The sequence below is a fragment of the Mustela lutreola genome, chromosome 4 (genome assembly GCF_030435805.1).
Source record: "Mustela lutreola isolate mMusLut2 chromosome 4, mMusLut2.pri, whole genome shotgun sequence".
Classification (NCBI taxonomy): Eukaryota; Metazoa; Chordata; class Mammalia; order Carnivora; family Mustelidae; genus Mustela; species Mustela lutreola.
Window position 1 is genome coordinate 66,039,668 of NC_081293.1, and position 17,428 is coordinate 66,057,095.

Consider the following 17,428-nt stretch of genomic DNA (forward strand, 5'->3'; position numbering starts at 1 on the left):
GAAAAGGTGTCTAAAGTCCCTCTCATTCTAACCTATGTAACCAGAAGGTCTGGGTGAAAGGGAGGAACTAGTAGGCAGTGCAGCCCAGATTGGACCTTATCTTCTTTGGGCCTTTTTTGGCCTAGGAGAGATGAATTTGCTGAGCATTTTAGCACAGCATGGGTGCCTCTTCACTCAATAACTTCTGTAAGATTTTTGATGCACCTGAGGAAGAGGTCCTCTTGGTTTCTTCCTTCTGGCTTTTCAGTAGACACAGGGTTTACCTACCGTTTTCATGGTGTCTATTTATGGTTCTTCTTCCTGTTTTTGATGCAAGAGGCACTTAGCATTTTGTGACTTTATTTAACTCTGCTTATGATAAGCAGGAGGAAGAAGACTCTGATGAAGACTGTCCACAGGGAAGCCAACAACTTTCTTTGCCAGCTACAGCGTCTCACCTTCCTGTTGGCGACCACCTCACCTTCTCTGAGACTGAGCCTATTACGGTCCTGCTTCCAGATGAAAAGAAAGAAATCAAACCACCAGCCCTATCCATGTCCAATTTACATGAGGCCACTATGTGAGTGTGAATCCTAAGTATGGAGTTTCTTTTCAACTTTTCATCTGGGATACCTATATGTGTATACAAAGTTCACAAGAGCTATTAGATTCCCTAAAAAATGTGAACCAACAATTGCCTAAAAGCATAATCTGGCTTTTCTCTTGGCTGAAGAATACCATAAATATGGAGATACCATAAATACTAATTTCCTACAGTTGCGCATCTTTTCAGTAGGGTCTGACATCAGTCTAATTCTTGGCAATGTGTGAAGCAGAGATGACTTTTGAAAATGCTGGACCAAAAGGAATTGGGATCTCATGGGGGTCAACATTTGTCAGGACCTTTATCCTAGTCTTGTCTACTCCTTTAGATAAAATGGTTCTCCAGCCTGGGAATCCCCTTGGCCATAAGTAAATAAGCTGCCCTTAGGTTCCTACTGGCCTCTCAGGAGCTATTTGTATTTTCATTAGTATTCTCATTGTTGTTATTATCATTATTCAGTAGGTGGCATTCCTCTTGATCATTTGGCCTTCTTTTGTTTGTATATTATAGGCCAGACTATGAGATTTCCATTAACATGTAATAGTGTAGTGTGGTGAGTATATACTTCAAGATAGGGATGGAATCCCCAAAAATATATGAGGTGGGACTAAGGGCTAAGTTCTAAATTGGGATTTTAGTGTGCTTATAGAATTAGCTGATACCTCAGTTTCAGCTCCGCAAAGTAACCTGTTTGGAAACAGAAAATCAGTCTTCCTCTCTTTTTTCCCTGTATCTTTCTTTCCTTCTTTTCTTTCCCTCTCTTTCCTTTTATTTATTTATTGTGTGTGTGTGTGTGTTTTGTTTTTTTTTTTTTTAGAAAATGCCAATACAAAGTTCTGTAACCATACACAAATTTCCTAGATAAAAATTCCTGTCTTTGGGACGCCTGGGTGGCTCAGTTGGTTAGACGACTGCCTTCGGCTCAGGTCATGATCCTGGAGTCCCGGGATCGAGTCCCGCATCGGACTCCCAGCTCCATGGGGAGTCTGCTTCTCTCTCTGACCTTCTCCTCGTTCATGCTCTCTCTCACTATCTCTCTCTCAAGTAAATAAATTAAAAAAAAAAAAAAATTCCTGTCTTTAAAGCGCCTGACTTTTCTCTTGTCTTAGTAGAATGAAGGGAGTAGAATTTCCAGTATAATTCTAGCTTTATTTTGAATAAGGGCTGTTTCATTCCCAAGGGTTTTGGCGTTTTCCCCATACTCTACCTTAAGGGTAGACTTTTCTTTAAATTCTCGTCCTCTTGTGCCTCTTATGTCTTGTCTATCACCTAATACTGATGAGTATTCTTTCAAAATGTCTCTTTCTCCCTTATCCATTCATATGGTTATTACTGTCACCACATTTTATAGCAGACTCCATTGGCTTGCCTTCTGTCTGTCCTTTCTCTTCTCTGATTACATTGTTTTTAATCCTCTGCTTATGTGCTTCTCTCTGATTAGGCTCTACATGTACTATATTTACTTAAAAGATACTCTTTTAGGCAGAACCCTTCTGTATCGTAATATGATTTGCTGAATAGATAAATCTTCTTATGATGTCTCAATTATGCCAGAGCTCAGTAATGGCAAATGTGTATTTTGCTTGATATAGGCCTGTACTTCTTGACCATCTCCGAGAAACTAGGGCTGACAAGAAGAGACTTCGGAAAGCCTTAAGAGACTTTGAAGAACAGTTTTTTAAACAAACAGGAAGGTAAGTGTGAGCAGAGATTTTTTTTTAAGTTAATATTTCCTAGGGAACTATTGTTAAGAATGAGCTGCAGTTTTTGGCAGGAACAGTGACTTTATATGAAATAGAAATAATTTACACAGTGATTTAGACTCAAGATCTGTCTAATGCAGCATTGTGGTAGTGCCATTATTAGGTATGTTTTATGGGAGGCTGTAGCTATGAAATATGACATCAGGCTTTAAAAAGTGAAGGATGAAATCCAAAAATCCCTAACTATTGAATTTATCTAAACTTTTAAAAAATCTATTTGAGGGGCACCTGGGTGGCTCAGTGGGTTAATGCCTCTCCCTTCAGCTCATGTCATGATTCCAGGGTCCTGGGATAGAGCCCCACATCAGGCTCTCTGCTTGGCAGGGAGCCTGCTTCCTCTTCTCTCTGCCTTCCTCTCTGTCTACTTGTGATCTTTGTCTGTCAAATAAACAAATAAAATCTTCAAAAAAAAAAATCTCTTTGATTTTTCAATCCATATAGCTTCTTTGTTCTGGGTTACTTAGTTTTACAAGTTATTCCCTATTTCATTAAGTAATTCTTCTTTTGCTTTAAATGTCTTTTAAACTTAAGGATCTGCCCTTAGCTATTTATTTTCAAATCAGAAGTTCATAACTATTCTTTCTATCCCTAACATAAATGTTTAGCTATGTCCTCTCTCTATTTTTCTTTGTCAACCTAAGTCTCATTAGGCATTCTATTAGTTTTCTCTAAATTTTGGTGTATTGTCAATGTATAATTTTTATATGTATGTAATTATATATGTGTGTATATGTATGAATACACACATGTGTGTATGTATATATTAATTATGCATTAATATATAATATATTTTATGTAACATAATTAATATATATTATATATAATTAGCATTATATATAGTCATATATATATATACATATATAAAATCATAAGATTCAGGATTATTGATTTACTTCTAGAAGAGAAAGACAAATCATTTAGCTATCCTGAGCCTGCTTCCGTGGTTGTAAGATGAAATGACTGGACTTCCTGGAATACTTTGGAAAGCTGTAGTTGTTCTACGGGATGTCGGTATTAAAACTAATAAAGTGTAACTTTCCCAAAGTTACAAAGTTATTAAGGTGGGAGAGGTGGGAGTCCCTGGTACACTGGCCCTTCAGTATTCATCTGCATCTAAGTATCTGCCCTTCCTGAATTCCTTTCATGTCAGCAGACTAAGGGTCGACCTGATGGACAGGGACTATTTTCTAAGGTACCTGAAAAGCTTGATCTACTCACCTCTTAGCAGCTTTTCCATTTCAGTCCTCCAGAGCTGTAGGATAGGATTTGACCTATTAAGTCAGAAATGTTCTGTGTCCAGCAAATACAGACATATTCCACTTTGTTTTCTACCTGGAATCTTCCTTTTCCAGTTGATTGCTACAAGTCCAAGTTATTTACCCTTCTGCTGATGTTAACTAATCTAGTGAAAAATTTTATGTGCATATTAATTTTATAATATAAAACATAATTTCTTGTTTTCTTTTTCCATTTCCATTTTTCCCTTTTTTAGAGTTTCCATATAGCTTTTACATTTACATTTTTTAACCTCTATATATGCAGGAGTCCAAAGAGTTTGAGACTACCCCAGTGTGCTAGTAGTCCTGCCTAATGGAGCTCCAGTGGTACTTGACATACCTTTTGAAGTTAGTGATGTTCTATGTATAGTATTCTACTGCACCTTTCAGTCTTAACCCTACTTCAGATATGCCTGTATTTGACTGAGGTTGTATGCCCTCTTGTGGTGTATACTTAAAGTAAATGCCCAAGTGGTGGTATATCACAATTAAAATCAAAGGGTTGAATGGTTAGGAAATACAGACCTTAATCTTGTTATCCTAAGAAATTTTATTAGGAAGGCCTAATCCTGTCCATAAGGTAAAATAACCATGCAAATGTATTACTAAAAATTTTAAGTCACTGTAAATGTTCTTGGTAATATTTGCCAAGCAAGAGGAATAATTACGTAGATATGACATTAATAGTTATAAGTCAGGAACTGTACCAAGCACATTAGCATGTTTTACATAATGGGAAAATTGCTTCAGAAAATATGTTGCAAATTTTTTCATTCTGGCCAATACACTCTTGCTTATTAGCCAAAATAGAATATGCAGGACCAGGGAAAATTTGCATGATGGATTACTAGTGTTTTCTGATAAATTAGACCATTTTTTTGCTTAGATATGTTTATATAAATTAAGGTAGTATTTAGAGGCTCTGTTAAAAGTTTGGTCCATAATACAGAATGTACTGTTCTGAGTTCTGTACTAGAAATTTAAGGATAGCATATAGTGGTGCATCACAAGTAGATAACTCCATTCTTAGGAAGTCTTTATAGATTCACACTTTTTAAAAAATTTATGAGAGATAGATCTTTTATCAGTACTAGGAAAATAGAAGGGAGTATAGGTAAAACATTATAAATGCTTGCTATTTACCGACGTTCGGCCACACTAATATTAGTATTTGTGTTTATATTCAGTAGCAACTGTGGTGTTTCATCTGTTTTCCACCCCTTGTATTTCAAAGTCATGACTGAGAATGTTCTAAAAGCAATAGGTAATCTTAGCAACCAAGGAAACAAGATCCTTCTAAGATCCTGAAGTAATTACTACTAGATAACATATCCTGGCAATGTATTATTATGGAAAGGAAATGGTTTTAACTCCAGATGTTACCCAAACATTCTTCAAAGTAATTGGCAAGAACATATAGTAGTTAGAATGTATATGCATAAAATATGCATTGCCCGATGTCTAGCCTTAGAATTAGTGTGCAAAGAGAACCATTACAATTCAGACTCATATAAATTCAATCCATGAACCTCTCACTGATTCTATTACACATTAGCAGAGATGGGTATTATAATTAAAAGAAAACTTGGAAATATTTCACGTTTATAAGGTAACCATTGAGCTCCCCCCCCCATCACCACAAATTTATAAATTATTTCACTTAATTTATGCAGTTTTTAGGTTGAGTTTTTAACAACTCTCATTGTAAGGGCTGAACATTCTTCAGAGGCATGAACTGTGGTACAAGTAATAGGAGAATAACTGGACTAAGAACGCCTTGAGAGTTCTGGTTTCTGTTTTGTTTTTGTTTTTTCTTTTAACTTGCTCCGTTGTTGTATGTGTATGCAGTGGACCATATATTTGCAAAACGCCCATGACATTCAAGTTCTCAAAGGGTACTTTTATACAAAAACCTAATGACACATGGAGGAGGGAGTGAGTGAAGGTGGAAGGGAAGGTAAAAAAGACATGATGCAAAAACCAAGTGGAAACTTCTACTCTGTACTTTCTCATGTAAAAATTATAAAAGGATTTTTAATGACTTGATTTATTATGTGCTAATAGACAGTATTTTCTGTTTTGCAGAAGTCCACAAAAGGAAGATAGGATACCAATGGCAGATGAGTACTATGAATACAAGCACATAAAAGCCAAACTGAGACTACTGGAAGTCCTCATCAGCAAGCAAGATACGGCCAAAACTATCTGAGGTTCAGGAAATGTTTGTGCTCACTTTCAACCAAGATATGGTCAAGTTTATTTTTCTCTGCCATTCTTGCTAAGTAGTTTTGATATATTGAAAATTGGAAGCACTTTAGTGGTAGTATTAGTTATTTTTAGGAAGAGATGGTAAGTGTATCAATGACGAAGGAGGATTTAAATGGGGGGAAATATAGCAACTAACAGTATAATTGGAAAAAAATTTCAGTCTCCTCCATGCTGAGCAGAAAATGCACAGTCATTTGAATTATTTCAACAAACATTTAATATATATTTTTTTTTTATCAAATCTAAGTAATACTTGTCCAATGGGCCACTTATTAGGGAAAGTCTATTTAGTGTCCAGTGTTTGGAAAAGAGCATGATTTTTAGAAAATCAGTAAGAGGAGGAGAAGAAACTCTTCTTTTTTATGTAGGAAGGAATACAGCTAGTAAGAATGTAATTTATTTGAAACTTCTAATAGATTTTTAAATGATAAAAAAAATCTACCTTGCCCTTAAGTCCACTAGGCTATTCAGTAAAGCATACTAGAATGTGTCACTGCTAATTTTTTATTTCTATATAAAAATAGCACATTATTTTATCTGTTATTTGAAATTTTACATTTCTGGTTACCAAAGTTCATTCTGATAGCATGTACTTTGTGAATTATCTTTGTCTATAATTGACAGATGTTTATATTAAAATATTGTATTAAAATTTGAAAATAGGTATTTTGGATAGATCTGTGGTCTGCAGTATATAATCTAATGTGATCATAGTTATGACTGCTAATCTCTTTGTTTACTATAAGAGTATATAACTATTTTTCCATTGGGAATATGCATTTTTCTTAATGTTCCAAGGTCTATATATACTTTGTAAAGTCACAAAGCTTTCTCATGAGTTGTAGGTATTCTTCGTTCTGTACAAAATGAAAGGTTTGGAAATTGTTAAGACACCTTGGAAAAGAAGCCAGAAGGTTTTATTTGCTTCATCAACTTTGCTGCATATAGTTTTGTGTTATTTTGTACTAAAACACACATTTATTATTTTTGCCTTTGTAAAAATAAGTAAAAGGTCAACATTTTCTCTCTTGTACCCAACCATGTTTGTATTTCTGTTTTCTGTAATGTTTAAGCATGATGTTGAACAAATTCACATTTTCATATAGTTTGGATGGGAAGAATACTGACTTTGAAAGAAGCAGAGTATTTCAGAGGCTTATTGTTTTCTCTGTATTTACCTGATATTTTATAACTTTTATGAATCAGAATGATGTCCTTCATAAATTTGTTTAATTGAAGTCATCTACTTGTAACAGGACAGATACACAACTATTTGAAGTTTACAAACTACATCTTTGATAAGGGAAATGGTTTCATGACATGTATACAATTGCTATTAAAATGTAACTATATATTCTATATGATTGTAAATATTTTATACAATACAAATAAAATATTTTTCTATTATATTTATTATGTTGAAACACAATAGTTGTTTGCTGTTAGCTAATATAAATAACATAAATAACACTGTCAAACAACAAGTTGGAAGTGCTGACAATTCTAGGCTTCAGGATTTAACTCATGCTGCAATTACACCCTTTCATGCGGTTTGGAGTTATCCCAATATTTGTTCAGTAGATTAAAATGAATGCATATTTAAACACCATTTATAAGCCGTTATTCTGTATTTTGCTAAAGCAGTTTATATAATTGTTTTGTTATGTTTGGCATAAGGAAAAATAAAAACATTGCAGCATCTAGGCAATAAAGTGTCAGAGGAGAACTTTCATCATTGAAAGTAATGGGAAGGGCAGGGAATAGGAAACACTAAAACGGCTCTGGATGAAATTTGAAAAATGGCAATTTGCTTTTGGTGATAGCGGCATGTGCATGCTTCAATGGAAAACATCTGATGATGAAAATGGACAACAGAGGATCAATGCTCTTAGGGGAAGAAGAGGGACTGGGTAAGAATAAGAAAAGTGGGCATTAACGTCCAACACTGATATTACAGGTTTTGCAGCTGGGATCTTTCTTTGCATTTGCAGTAGACAAACTCATGAGCTGATGACCAGTGATTTCTGCTACAGTGCCCAGAGAAAGATCCACAGGGTCAGTATAAATGACTTCTAAAATGACATCCTGGGCATGGTGGTAAACCAGCACCCCATCTTCTTCCGTGCAGGTCAAAAATTTATTATCCTTGGAATTTAGTTGAGGAAGGCGCTGCTTACAAAATTCATCTCCTGGTGATCCCACAGGGGCAATAACAAGAATCACATAATGATAAGCAGTGTACATACAGTAGAAGTCCCCAAAGTATAAGTTAGTATTGGGGTTAAAAAGTTTTTCTGCTGCAATCTCAAACCTGTATCTTCCATAAGGTGAATCCTGGGGTGGCTTCCCAGTATTGAATTCAGTGCTGCAGCTGAAGAAGATGCCTTCTAATTTACCACTGATTGGAGAGCCATGGCTACCACTGTTATCCTTGACAGATGGTTGCATAGCATTCCCATGATGTTCTCTGCAAGAGAAAAGACAAGGTCACTTCTTCATCTAATAGTAGTTAAGCTATTGATTTACATGTAGATTTGACTGGTGATAGGCCCAAAAGTCTGAATGCTCATCCAGCTATAAGATCAAACAGAATCCACCTTTTGACCCACTTTACTTTTTGTATTTTAATGCAAGGATGTTCTTCTACAAACCTTGGAGTTCCTTACATAATAAATTTCCTGGCCAGAGAAACCTACTGGGTTTCAGAAGTGGCTCTCTGAAGAGAAACCGGACTAAGAGTATTGGTTAAAAAATTGAATGTTTCTTTAAAGCATGCCAGAATTTAGTCCCAATATAGTGCTGTTTGTGTATATACATTGGTACAAAAGTGTCTTGTTTTGTTTTATGTTTGTGTGTTTTTCCTAGGTATGTTTTACCAATCAAGTCCCCTTTCCTGCATTTTTCTTACATCAGAGCTGGTTATTCTCCCTTTACCAACTCCCCAGATCTATTCTTCATCCTTTTTGCCTTCCACTGTGGGTTGGTTCATCTTTGTCCTTTGGTTCCTTCCATTTCAGTTCTGTTTATGGAAGACACCATCAGATCTAGGGGAGGAGGAAGTAAAGCCTTGAGTCTGCTGTCTTCTACTTCCTCCAATGCTTCAGAGCCTTGTAATACTGGTGTGGCTGGATTTGTATGTATTATATGTTTCTACTTCTCCTAGTGGGTGTCTACTATTCCCCTTCCTAAGAGTAGTAAAACCTTTCAACTCTTGATAGTTCCTGGTTGCTTTAGCATCTTTTATTAGTTGCCTTTAACTCTGTCTATAACTTTATAAATGGTGCTTTAGTCAAATTTTCTCCAGAACTCCCACTAAATGTCCCCTTCTTGCTGGGTCTTTGACCAGCATGACTTGGAATGAAAATTACAACCTACCACACAGGCATGAGAATGTTCTCCCAGTTGCATGCTTCTAAAAAAGAGTCTGTGGGTCAGTGAGGTATGCCCAGGGTCCCTCCTACCTTTAGAATAGCAATGAGTCTTAAATTCTAGTGCCTAAGAACTACCAAGGAAGCTTATTAAAAATGCAGATTCAAGGGAAGACAAAGCAACTCACACAGTAGAGGACACTGGATAAATAAGAGATGTATGAATATTCTGGATTAGACCCCATAATTTTATTCTTACTCTTCCTCCTTTCCTCCTGATGTTCCAAAATTATTTCCAGTATCATTCTTTTTTCAAACATTTCTTTTATAAAATACAATGGTCCAAAATCTTTGGGATGCAGCAAAAGAGGTTCTATGGTGGATGTTTATACAGGTCTACCTCGAGAAGCAAGAAAAAGTCTCAAACAATCTTACTTTACTAAGTAAGCAAGCTAGAAAAAGAACAAACAAAACCCAAACCCAGCAAAGGAATAATAAAGATCAGAGTAGAAATAAATGATATAGAAACTAAAACAAAAATAGAACAGATCAATTAAACCAGGAGCTGGTTCCTTGAAAAGATCAACAAAATTGATAAAACTCGAGCCAGGTCCACTTTAAAAAAAAAAAAAAAAGGAGCAAGCGAGCGAGAGAGGACCCAAATGCACAAAATTGCTAATAAAGGAGGAGAAATAACAACCAACACTACAGAAATACAAATAACTGTAACAGATCCTAAATGCCAGTAAATTGGATAACTTGGAAGAAATGGATAAATTCCTGGAAACCTATAATCTACCAAAACTAAAGCAGGAAGAAATAGAAAATTTGAACAGATTGATTGCCAGCAATGAAGTTGAATTGGTAATCAAAAAAACTCTCAAAAAAACAAAAGTCCAGGACCAGACAGCTTCACAGGCAAATTCTAGTAAACATTAAGATAAGAGTTAATATCCATTCTTAAACTATTACAAAAAAATACAAGAGGAAGGAAAACTTATAAATTAATTCTATGAGGCCAGTATCACTCTGATACCAAAACCAGATAAAGACACCATGAAAAACGAGAATTACAGGCCAACATCACTCATGATAGATGCAAAAATCCTCAATAAAATATTAGCAAACCAATAATATGTTAAAAAATATACACCACAATCAAATGGGATTTATTTCCAAGATGCAAGGGTAGTTTAACATTCACAAAACAATCTAAACGATAACAGCAATAAGAGAAAGGATAAGAGCCATATGATCATATCAATAGATGCAGAAAAAATATCTGACAAAGTACAACATCCATTCATGATAAAACCATCAACAAAGTAGATTTAGAGGAAACATACCTCAACATAACAAAGACCTAATATGAAAAACCCACAGACAACATCATATTCAATGGGCAAAATCTTGGAGTTTTCCCCTAAGGTCAAGAACAAGACAGGGATGTCCACTCTCACCACTTTTATTCAACATAGTACTAGATATCCTAGCCAAAGCAATCAACATAAAGAAAGAAAATGTATCCGAATTGGTAAGGAAGAAGTAAAACTCTCATTGCATGCAGATGACATGTTACTGTATATAAAAGCCTTAAAGACCACCAAAAAACTACTAGAACAAATGAATTCAGTAAAATCACAAGATACAAAGTCAAGGTACAGAAATCCATTTTGTTCCTCTATACTAATAATGCAGTAGCAGAAAGAGAAATTAACAATCCCATTTACATACACCAAAACCAATAAAATATCTAGGTATAAACTCAGTCAAGAAGGTGAAAGACCTGTACTCCAAAAACTATAAGACCATGATGAAAAAAATTCAAGATGACATAAAGAAATAGACATTCCATGCTTATGAGCTGGAAGAACAAATACTGTAAAAATGTCTATACTACCCAAAGTGATCTACACATTTCATGCAATCCCTATCAAAATAGCAATAGCATCTGTCACAGAACTAGAACAAACAATCTCAAAATTTGCATGGAATCACAAAAGACCTTGAATAGCCAAAGCAATCTTGGAAAAGAAAAACAAAGCTGGAAGTATCACAATTCAAGATTTCTAGTTATATTATAAAGCAGTAGTAGTTTAAACAGTATGGTATTGGCATAAAATAAATAAAATATACAATAAAATATTAAAATATACAATAAAATATAAAATAGATAAAATATAAAAAATAGACATGCAAATCAATGGAACAGAATTGAAAACCCAGAAATAAATGCATAATTATATGGATTAATCTTAATTTTGACAAAGGAAGAAAGAATATCCAATGGGAAAAAGGTAGTCTCTTCAACAAATGATGCTGAGAAACTACACGCAAAAGAATGAAACTGGACCACTTTCTTACACCATACACAAAAGTAAACCCAAAATGGACTAAAGACCTAAGATTTGAAACCATAAAAATCCTTACACCATACACAAAAGTAAACCCAAAATGGACTAAAGACCTAAGATTTGAAACCATAAAAATCCTAGAAGAGAGCACAGGCAGTAATTTCTCTCACATCAGCCACAGAAACATTTTTCTAGATATGTCTCTTGAGGCAACAGAAACAAAAGCAAAAATAAAGTTTTGGGACTACATCAAAATAAAAAGCTTCTGCTCAGTGAAGGAAACAATCAACAAAATGAACAGCAACATATGAAATGGGAGAAAATATTTGCAAATGACATTATCTGATTAGTATTACCTGATTAGTGTCCAATATATATAAATAACTTCTATAACTCAAAACCAAAAACCCCAAATAATCCAATTAAAAATGAGCAGAAGAAATAAACAAACATTTCTCCAAAGAAGGTATCCAGATGGCCAACAAACACGTGAAAAGATGCTCAACATCGCTAATTAAATAAATGCAAATCAAAACTACAATATTACCTCATACCTGTCAGAATGACTAAAATCAACAACACAAGAAACCAGTGTTGGCAAGGATGTAGAAAAAGGAACCCTCTTGCACTTTTGGTGGAACTGCAAACTGGTATAGCCACTGTAGAAAACAGTAGGAAAGTTCCTCAAAAAATAAAATAGGTCTACCCCATGATCCAGGGATTTCACTACTAGATATTTACCCAAACAATACAAAACCCTAATTCAAAGGAATACAAGCACCCCTGTTTATTGCAGTATTATTTATAATCACTTAATTATGGAAGCAGCTAAAGTGTCCATTGACAGAGGAATGGATAAAGATAATGTGAGATTATATATATATAGTGGCATATTCAGCCAAAGAAAAGCATGAAATATTACTATTTGCAACAACATGGATAAAGTTAGAGTATAATACTTAGTGAAATAAGTCAGTCAGAGAAAGACAAATACCATATGATTTCATTCATATGTGTAATTTAAGAAGCAAACGAGCAAAGGAAAAAAAAGAGAGAGAGACAAACTAAGAAGCAGGCTCTTAACTATCAAGAACAAATTGATGGCTACCAGAGGGGAGGTTGGTGGGGTGACAGAAGAAATAGGAGGTGGGGACTGAAGAGTACACTTGTCATGATGAATAAAAAAAAAGACAAAAAAAACTTCTGTTAGTCATTCTTTTACAGTAGATATGCTGGTGACAAATTCCCCTTAATTTTCCTTCATCTGAGAATGTCTTGATTTCCTTTTATTCTTGAAGGATAAATTTTCACTAGATCCAGGATTCTGGGTTGACAGTTCTCTTTCAGAACTTAAAAATATTGTGTAGCTTCTTTCTGGCTGATATGGTTTCTAATGATGATGTGATTGAAAGACACCATAGATGAGGTATGGTGTTTTTCAGGATTTGCTTCTCTTCAATTTTCAGGAGTTTATGACATGTCTGGGCATGAATTTCTTTGTGTTTATCCTGTTTGGGATTTACTTAGTTTCTTTAATCTTTATATTTATGTCCTTTGCCAAATTTGGGAATATTTCAGCTATTTTTACTTTGAATATTTTATTAGCTCCACCCTTTCCTCCTTTCTGACTCCAATGACATTAGTATTAGATATCAGATCTGCTATAGCCCTACAAGTCTGTGAAGTTGTACTCTTTTTTTATCCCAGTCAATTTTCCGTGACTCAGTGTGGGTAATTTCTTTTCTTTCTTTCTTTTTTTTTTGGGGGGGGGGCGGGTGGGGAGGAGCAGAGGGAAAGGGAAAGAGAATCTGAAGCAAGCTCCATGCTCAGCCTGGAGCAAGGTTCAATCTCATGACCTGAGCTGGAATCAAGAGTCAGATGCTAACCAACAGCCACCCAGGAGCCCCAGTTTGAGTAATTTCTATTGTTCTATCTTCAAGTTTATGGTTTCTTTCCTTTGTCCTCTTCATTTTTTTATTGAGTCTATTCACTGAGTTTTTTACTTATAGTAGTTTTTCAGTTCTATGATATTCATTTAATTCTTTATATCTTCTATTTTTGTTTCAAGTATATTCGTAATTGCTTATTGAAAAATTTTTACAGTGGCTGTTTGAAATCCTTGTCAGATAGTGCTAAGATTCTGTGTTATGGCACTAATATCTGTTGATCATTTTTTCTCACTCATGATTTTTCTGATTCTTGGAATCATGAGTGGATTTCAATAGTATCTTGGACATTCAGAGTATTATGTTATGAAGCTGAGTCTTATTTAAATCAGTACTTTAGCAGACTTCTTTTGACTATGTATCAGCGAAAGAATATCACTTCATTGCTGTTAGGGGAGAATAAACACCAGGATTCACAGTCAGCCTCAAAGACAGGGGGATGACTACTGGGTGAAGTTAAGAGTTAAGTTTCTCGCTAGGCTTCTACTAATATTATCTAGCTTGGAGAGCAAGAAGGTGTCTCAGTACTGCTCCTTATGTGGCTTTCACTGATAATGCAGAGGCAATCCGTATTCCTAGGCTGTAGTGAAAAGTCCTGGTTTTCATTAGGCAATCTGCGATACCACCGGAGTAGGTAGGTTGACAGGTACCACGTTGCCACTGGTGCGAGGGTATAAGTCCAGCTTCCCTATTCAGCTTTCTCTCACACCACCCCAGCAGGGGTTGGAGGAGGAGAAGGTGCTTCCTTGTAGATGGTAGAGGTGGAAATCTGGGTTCCCTACTTGACTCGGCTGGTGAGGGTGGGAATTTTTTTTTTTTTTTTCCCTTATGGTATTTGGCTGAAGTAGGGCAATTATTGTCTAAAAGCTTTCTATTTTCAAGACTATCCCTTTGCTGGTCACTTGGGTAAATAGAGCAAATTTTCTGAGGGTATTTTTCTTAGTTTGTGCCCATTAGCATTTTGGGGTTCTTGGCTTCTTCAGAAATCAGTCAAGAATATAAGAGCTAAAAAGAAAACTCAGGGAACTCATCACTGTATTGTCCCTTGAGTCCCATGGTCCCTAACTGGCTATCTTCTACCTTTCAGTCTTCTTCCACCTTTCAGATTCTTACATTTATTTTATATGTACAATCCAGAGTTTTTAGTTATACTTAATGGGAAAAATAGGGAGAAATGTTTCCACTCCATCTTGTCCTGGGTCATAATTCTTGTTACAGCTACATTCTCATTAACAAAAACAAAACATTGATATGATATGTGTCCAGCATGCATATACAAGTTCAATTAATGAAACAATAATAGCAGAAAATAGAGAGACAGAAATAAAGAAATATTCACTTAGAAATTTATCTCTAGAGAAAGAGATCAAAATGAACTTAATCCATACGGATTGAGTCAGAACTGACCAAACACTTTTTCATAATTTGTAATGATTTGGAAAGTCTGTAGCTAGTTAAGTGAAAGTTCCATTTCTATTCAAGCATTTTATGACATTTTAAATGGATTCTGATAAAGGATGTGGGTCCTGATTAGAATTTGTTACCTAAAAATGAAAATCAAAGTCATTAAAGCTAATGTCTACTATTTTTTTTTAAATAAAGTGTTTTAAAAAAGCAATGTTGAAGAACTGTACCCACCACTTGGGAAGTATATTTATTTATATATACTGCATGAAGATATAACTTACATGGATTTTACAACTGTCATTGAAACTCCAATAAAGGTAAATTTCCTTGTTAGTAAATACATCTTTCATACTGGTACACTGGAGTCAATTATACAATATACACAATGACTTTTTCCAGGCAGTTTTTATCATTTCTTTTCTTCTTAGAATTTTTGAAAACAGATGATGCAAATTTTAGTATTGAAAGACCTGAAAATAGTCTAGTTTCTACCCAAAGGGCAGAGAAAATCAGGGAAATACTGACCTCCAGTGGCCACCTAAAATAGACATTGGCAATATTCTAAGAATCTAAAACCTTGTACCAAAGATGTATTATACTGATGTACTTCTTACTTTATAAAAAAAAAAAAAAAGATCTTTCTGTTTTCAAATTTTATGTTTAAAGGAAACATTTTTTGTTTAATATATATGATCATTCCCACTCACAACTGACAAACATTAATTTGTGTTACATTTGTTTGTACTATTTAAATTAGGGTAAGGGCATCCCATCATGAAATACATATATAGACTGAAGAATTATGGATTAAAAGAATTATGGATTAAACTCTGTGTTTATAAGATATTCAAACTTACGGTTTGCAGTATCAAAACATAGGGGAAAAAAAAACATGATATTGCAAAGTATTTCATTTGATGAAATCAGATGCCTAAGTTCACCTATCTCTGATTCCCATTACAGTTTCTACAGCTTGGAGCTGATTAAATCTAAAACCACGATCTTTACTTAAGAAAACTAGAGAAGGAAGAAACAAATAACAACAAAGCTTCCTAATTTTTTCCGTTATAATGCTTTCAACTTAAAATTTAAAGACAGACCAAGGCTGTTAAAATGACAAATTACCGAGATTACTGTGTAAAAGTTTTAGAACCTATATAGCATTTATCATTTTAAAAACTTTAGTCTTAGCCTTTAAAAAATTCATCTCTCTATTTACTGTCCTAAAATTTTCATCTGCAAATACAAAAGGATTATTAGTATTAAAACTACCGGAAGCATGGATTTCTTTTGAATTCTTGGAAACTTCTTCCCAGTGTAAACACAGGCTATCTTCAAAATACTAACTGAACACTAGAATTCAAAAGTAAACAAAACACCCTGTCCTCAAGAATAATTAATCCAAGATAATGGCTAAAAGATCTCCACTTAAGACTGAAGCCTGAAAAATCACAACTGGTTCACCATATTTCATGAAAGCTACCTCCTCCTCTCCACCCATTTTCAATATCTTAAAGCAATCCACAAGAAAAGAATATTTAGCTGAGTTATTGGGTGGCAGAGGAGTTTGTCATGTCTATACCATCAGTCTAAACCATGGAGGCTTAAGATCTTCCACTCAAATAGACAGGAACTGTAGACAGGAACTGTATAATCATCTACAAATGATTATAGACAGGAATGTAAGTGAAGTGAAAAAAAATCCCATAATCTGATTTTTTCTACTAATTATTCTCGGAAATAAAGTATAACCATTTTGAAAAGAAAACAAAAACTGCTATTTCACAGAACTAGATTCAAGGGAAACCTGAGCCTAGAGCTTGGAATGGCATTTAGTAAAGCAAATCACTATATATATTTTTATCCTTACCGAATATAGTCAAAATATTCTTTGTGTTGGTTACGATAGAAAACAGTAAATTTAAGCATCCGTCCTGCAATCACTTCAGCCTTCTCCAATAGCTGTGTTAGATGAACTTTTGAATAGTCTGAAAATAACAAAAAATTCTCTTACTAAAAATATATTACAAAGTTATCAACTACATGATTAATAAATTAGAAATTATTAAAATTTACCTTTACGAAATTTATCTTAGTGAAAAGTAAATTACATTAAAAAAATACATTGTCTTTGACACATTTTTCTTTCAACAAAAAATGTATTTGTTATGGTTTATGGGTTTTTTTTTAGGATACACATGCATTCGTTTCACTCTTTGAAATGAAAGATTCTGAAACAAAAATGGTAAAGAATGCAGGCTCTGCACAACTCAAGTAATAATATCAATTGGCACCATACTAGCTTTTCTTGAACCAACTGATAAATCAAATAAAAGAAACTTCTAACCTGCAATCAATAGCAAATTGAATAGCAATAATAATGTTCATTTAATTTACTCTTTAAATCTATGAGGTTAGTGAAGTAGATTAAATATGACCATTTTATTGATGCAGAAATTGAG

At 34.4% G+C, this 17,428-nt stretch overlaps 2 protein-coding genes across 8 annotated transcripts in view; one reads left to right on the forward strand and one right to left on the reverse strand.

Annotated features, from left to right (window-relative positions):
• The window catches only part of FAM13C (family with sequence similarity 13 member C), a 154,852-nt gene extending 147,552 nt beyond the window's left edge, over positions 1-7,300 (forward strand). For 4 of the 6 annotated variants that reach the window (XM_059170211.1, XM_059170207.1, XM_059170205.1 and 1 more), the window contains 3 exons: positions 363-559; positions 2,176-2,277; positions 5,709-7,300. In XM_059170211.1, the coding sequence (XP_059026194.1) occupies positions 363-559; positions 2,176-2,277; positions 5,709-5,832 (423 nt within the window). In that variant the 3' untranslated portion in view covers positions 5,833-7,300. The remainder of the gene's footprint in view (positions 1-362; positions 560-2,175; positions 2,278-5,708) is intronic. The other 2 variants (XM_059170206.1, XM_059170210.1) reach the window with 1 other exon arrangement.
• The window catches only part of PHYHIPL (phytanoyl-CoA 2-hydroxylase interacting protein like), an 88,684-nt gene continuing 78,360 nt past the window's right edge, over positions 7,105-17,428 (reverse strand). For both annotated transcript variants that reach the window (XM_059170212.1, XM_059170213.1), the window contains exons 4-5: positions 16,837-16,954; positions 7,105-8,358 (exon numbers count right to left, since the gene is read on the reverse strand). In XM_059170212.1, the coding sequence (XP_059026195.1) occupies positions 7,824-8,358; positions 16,837-16,954 (653 nt within the window). In that variant the 3' untranslated portion in view covers positions 7,105-7,823. The remainder of the gene's footprint in view (positions 8,359-16,836; positions 16,955-17,428) is intronic.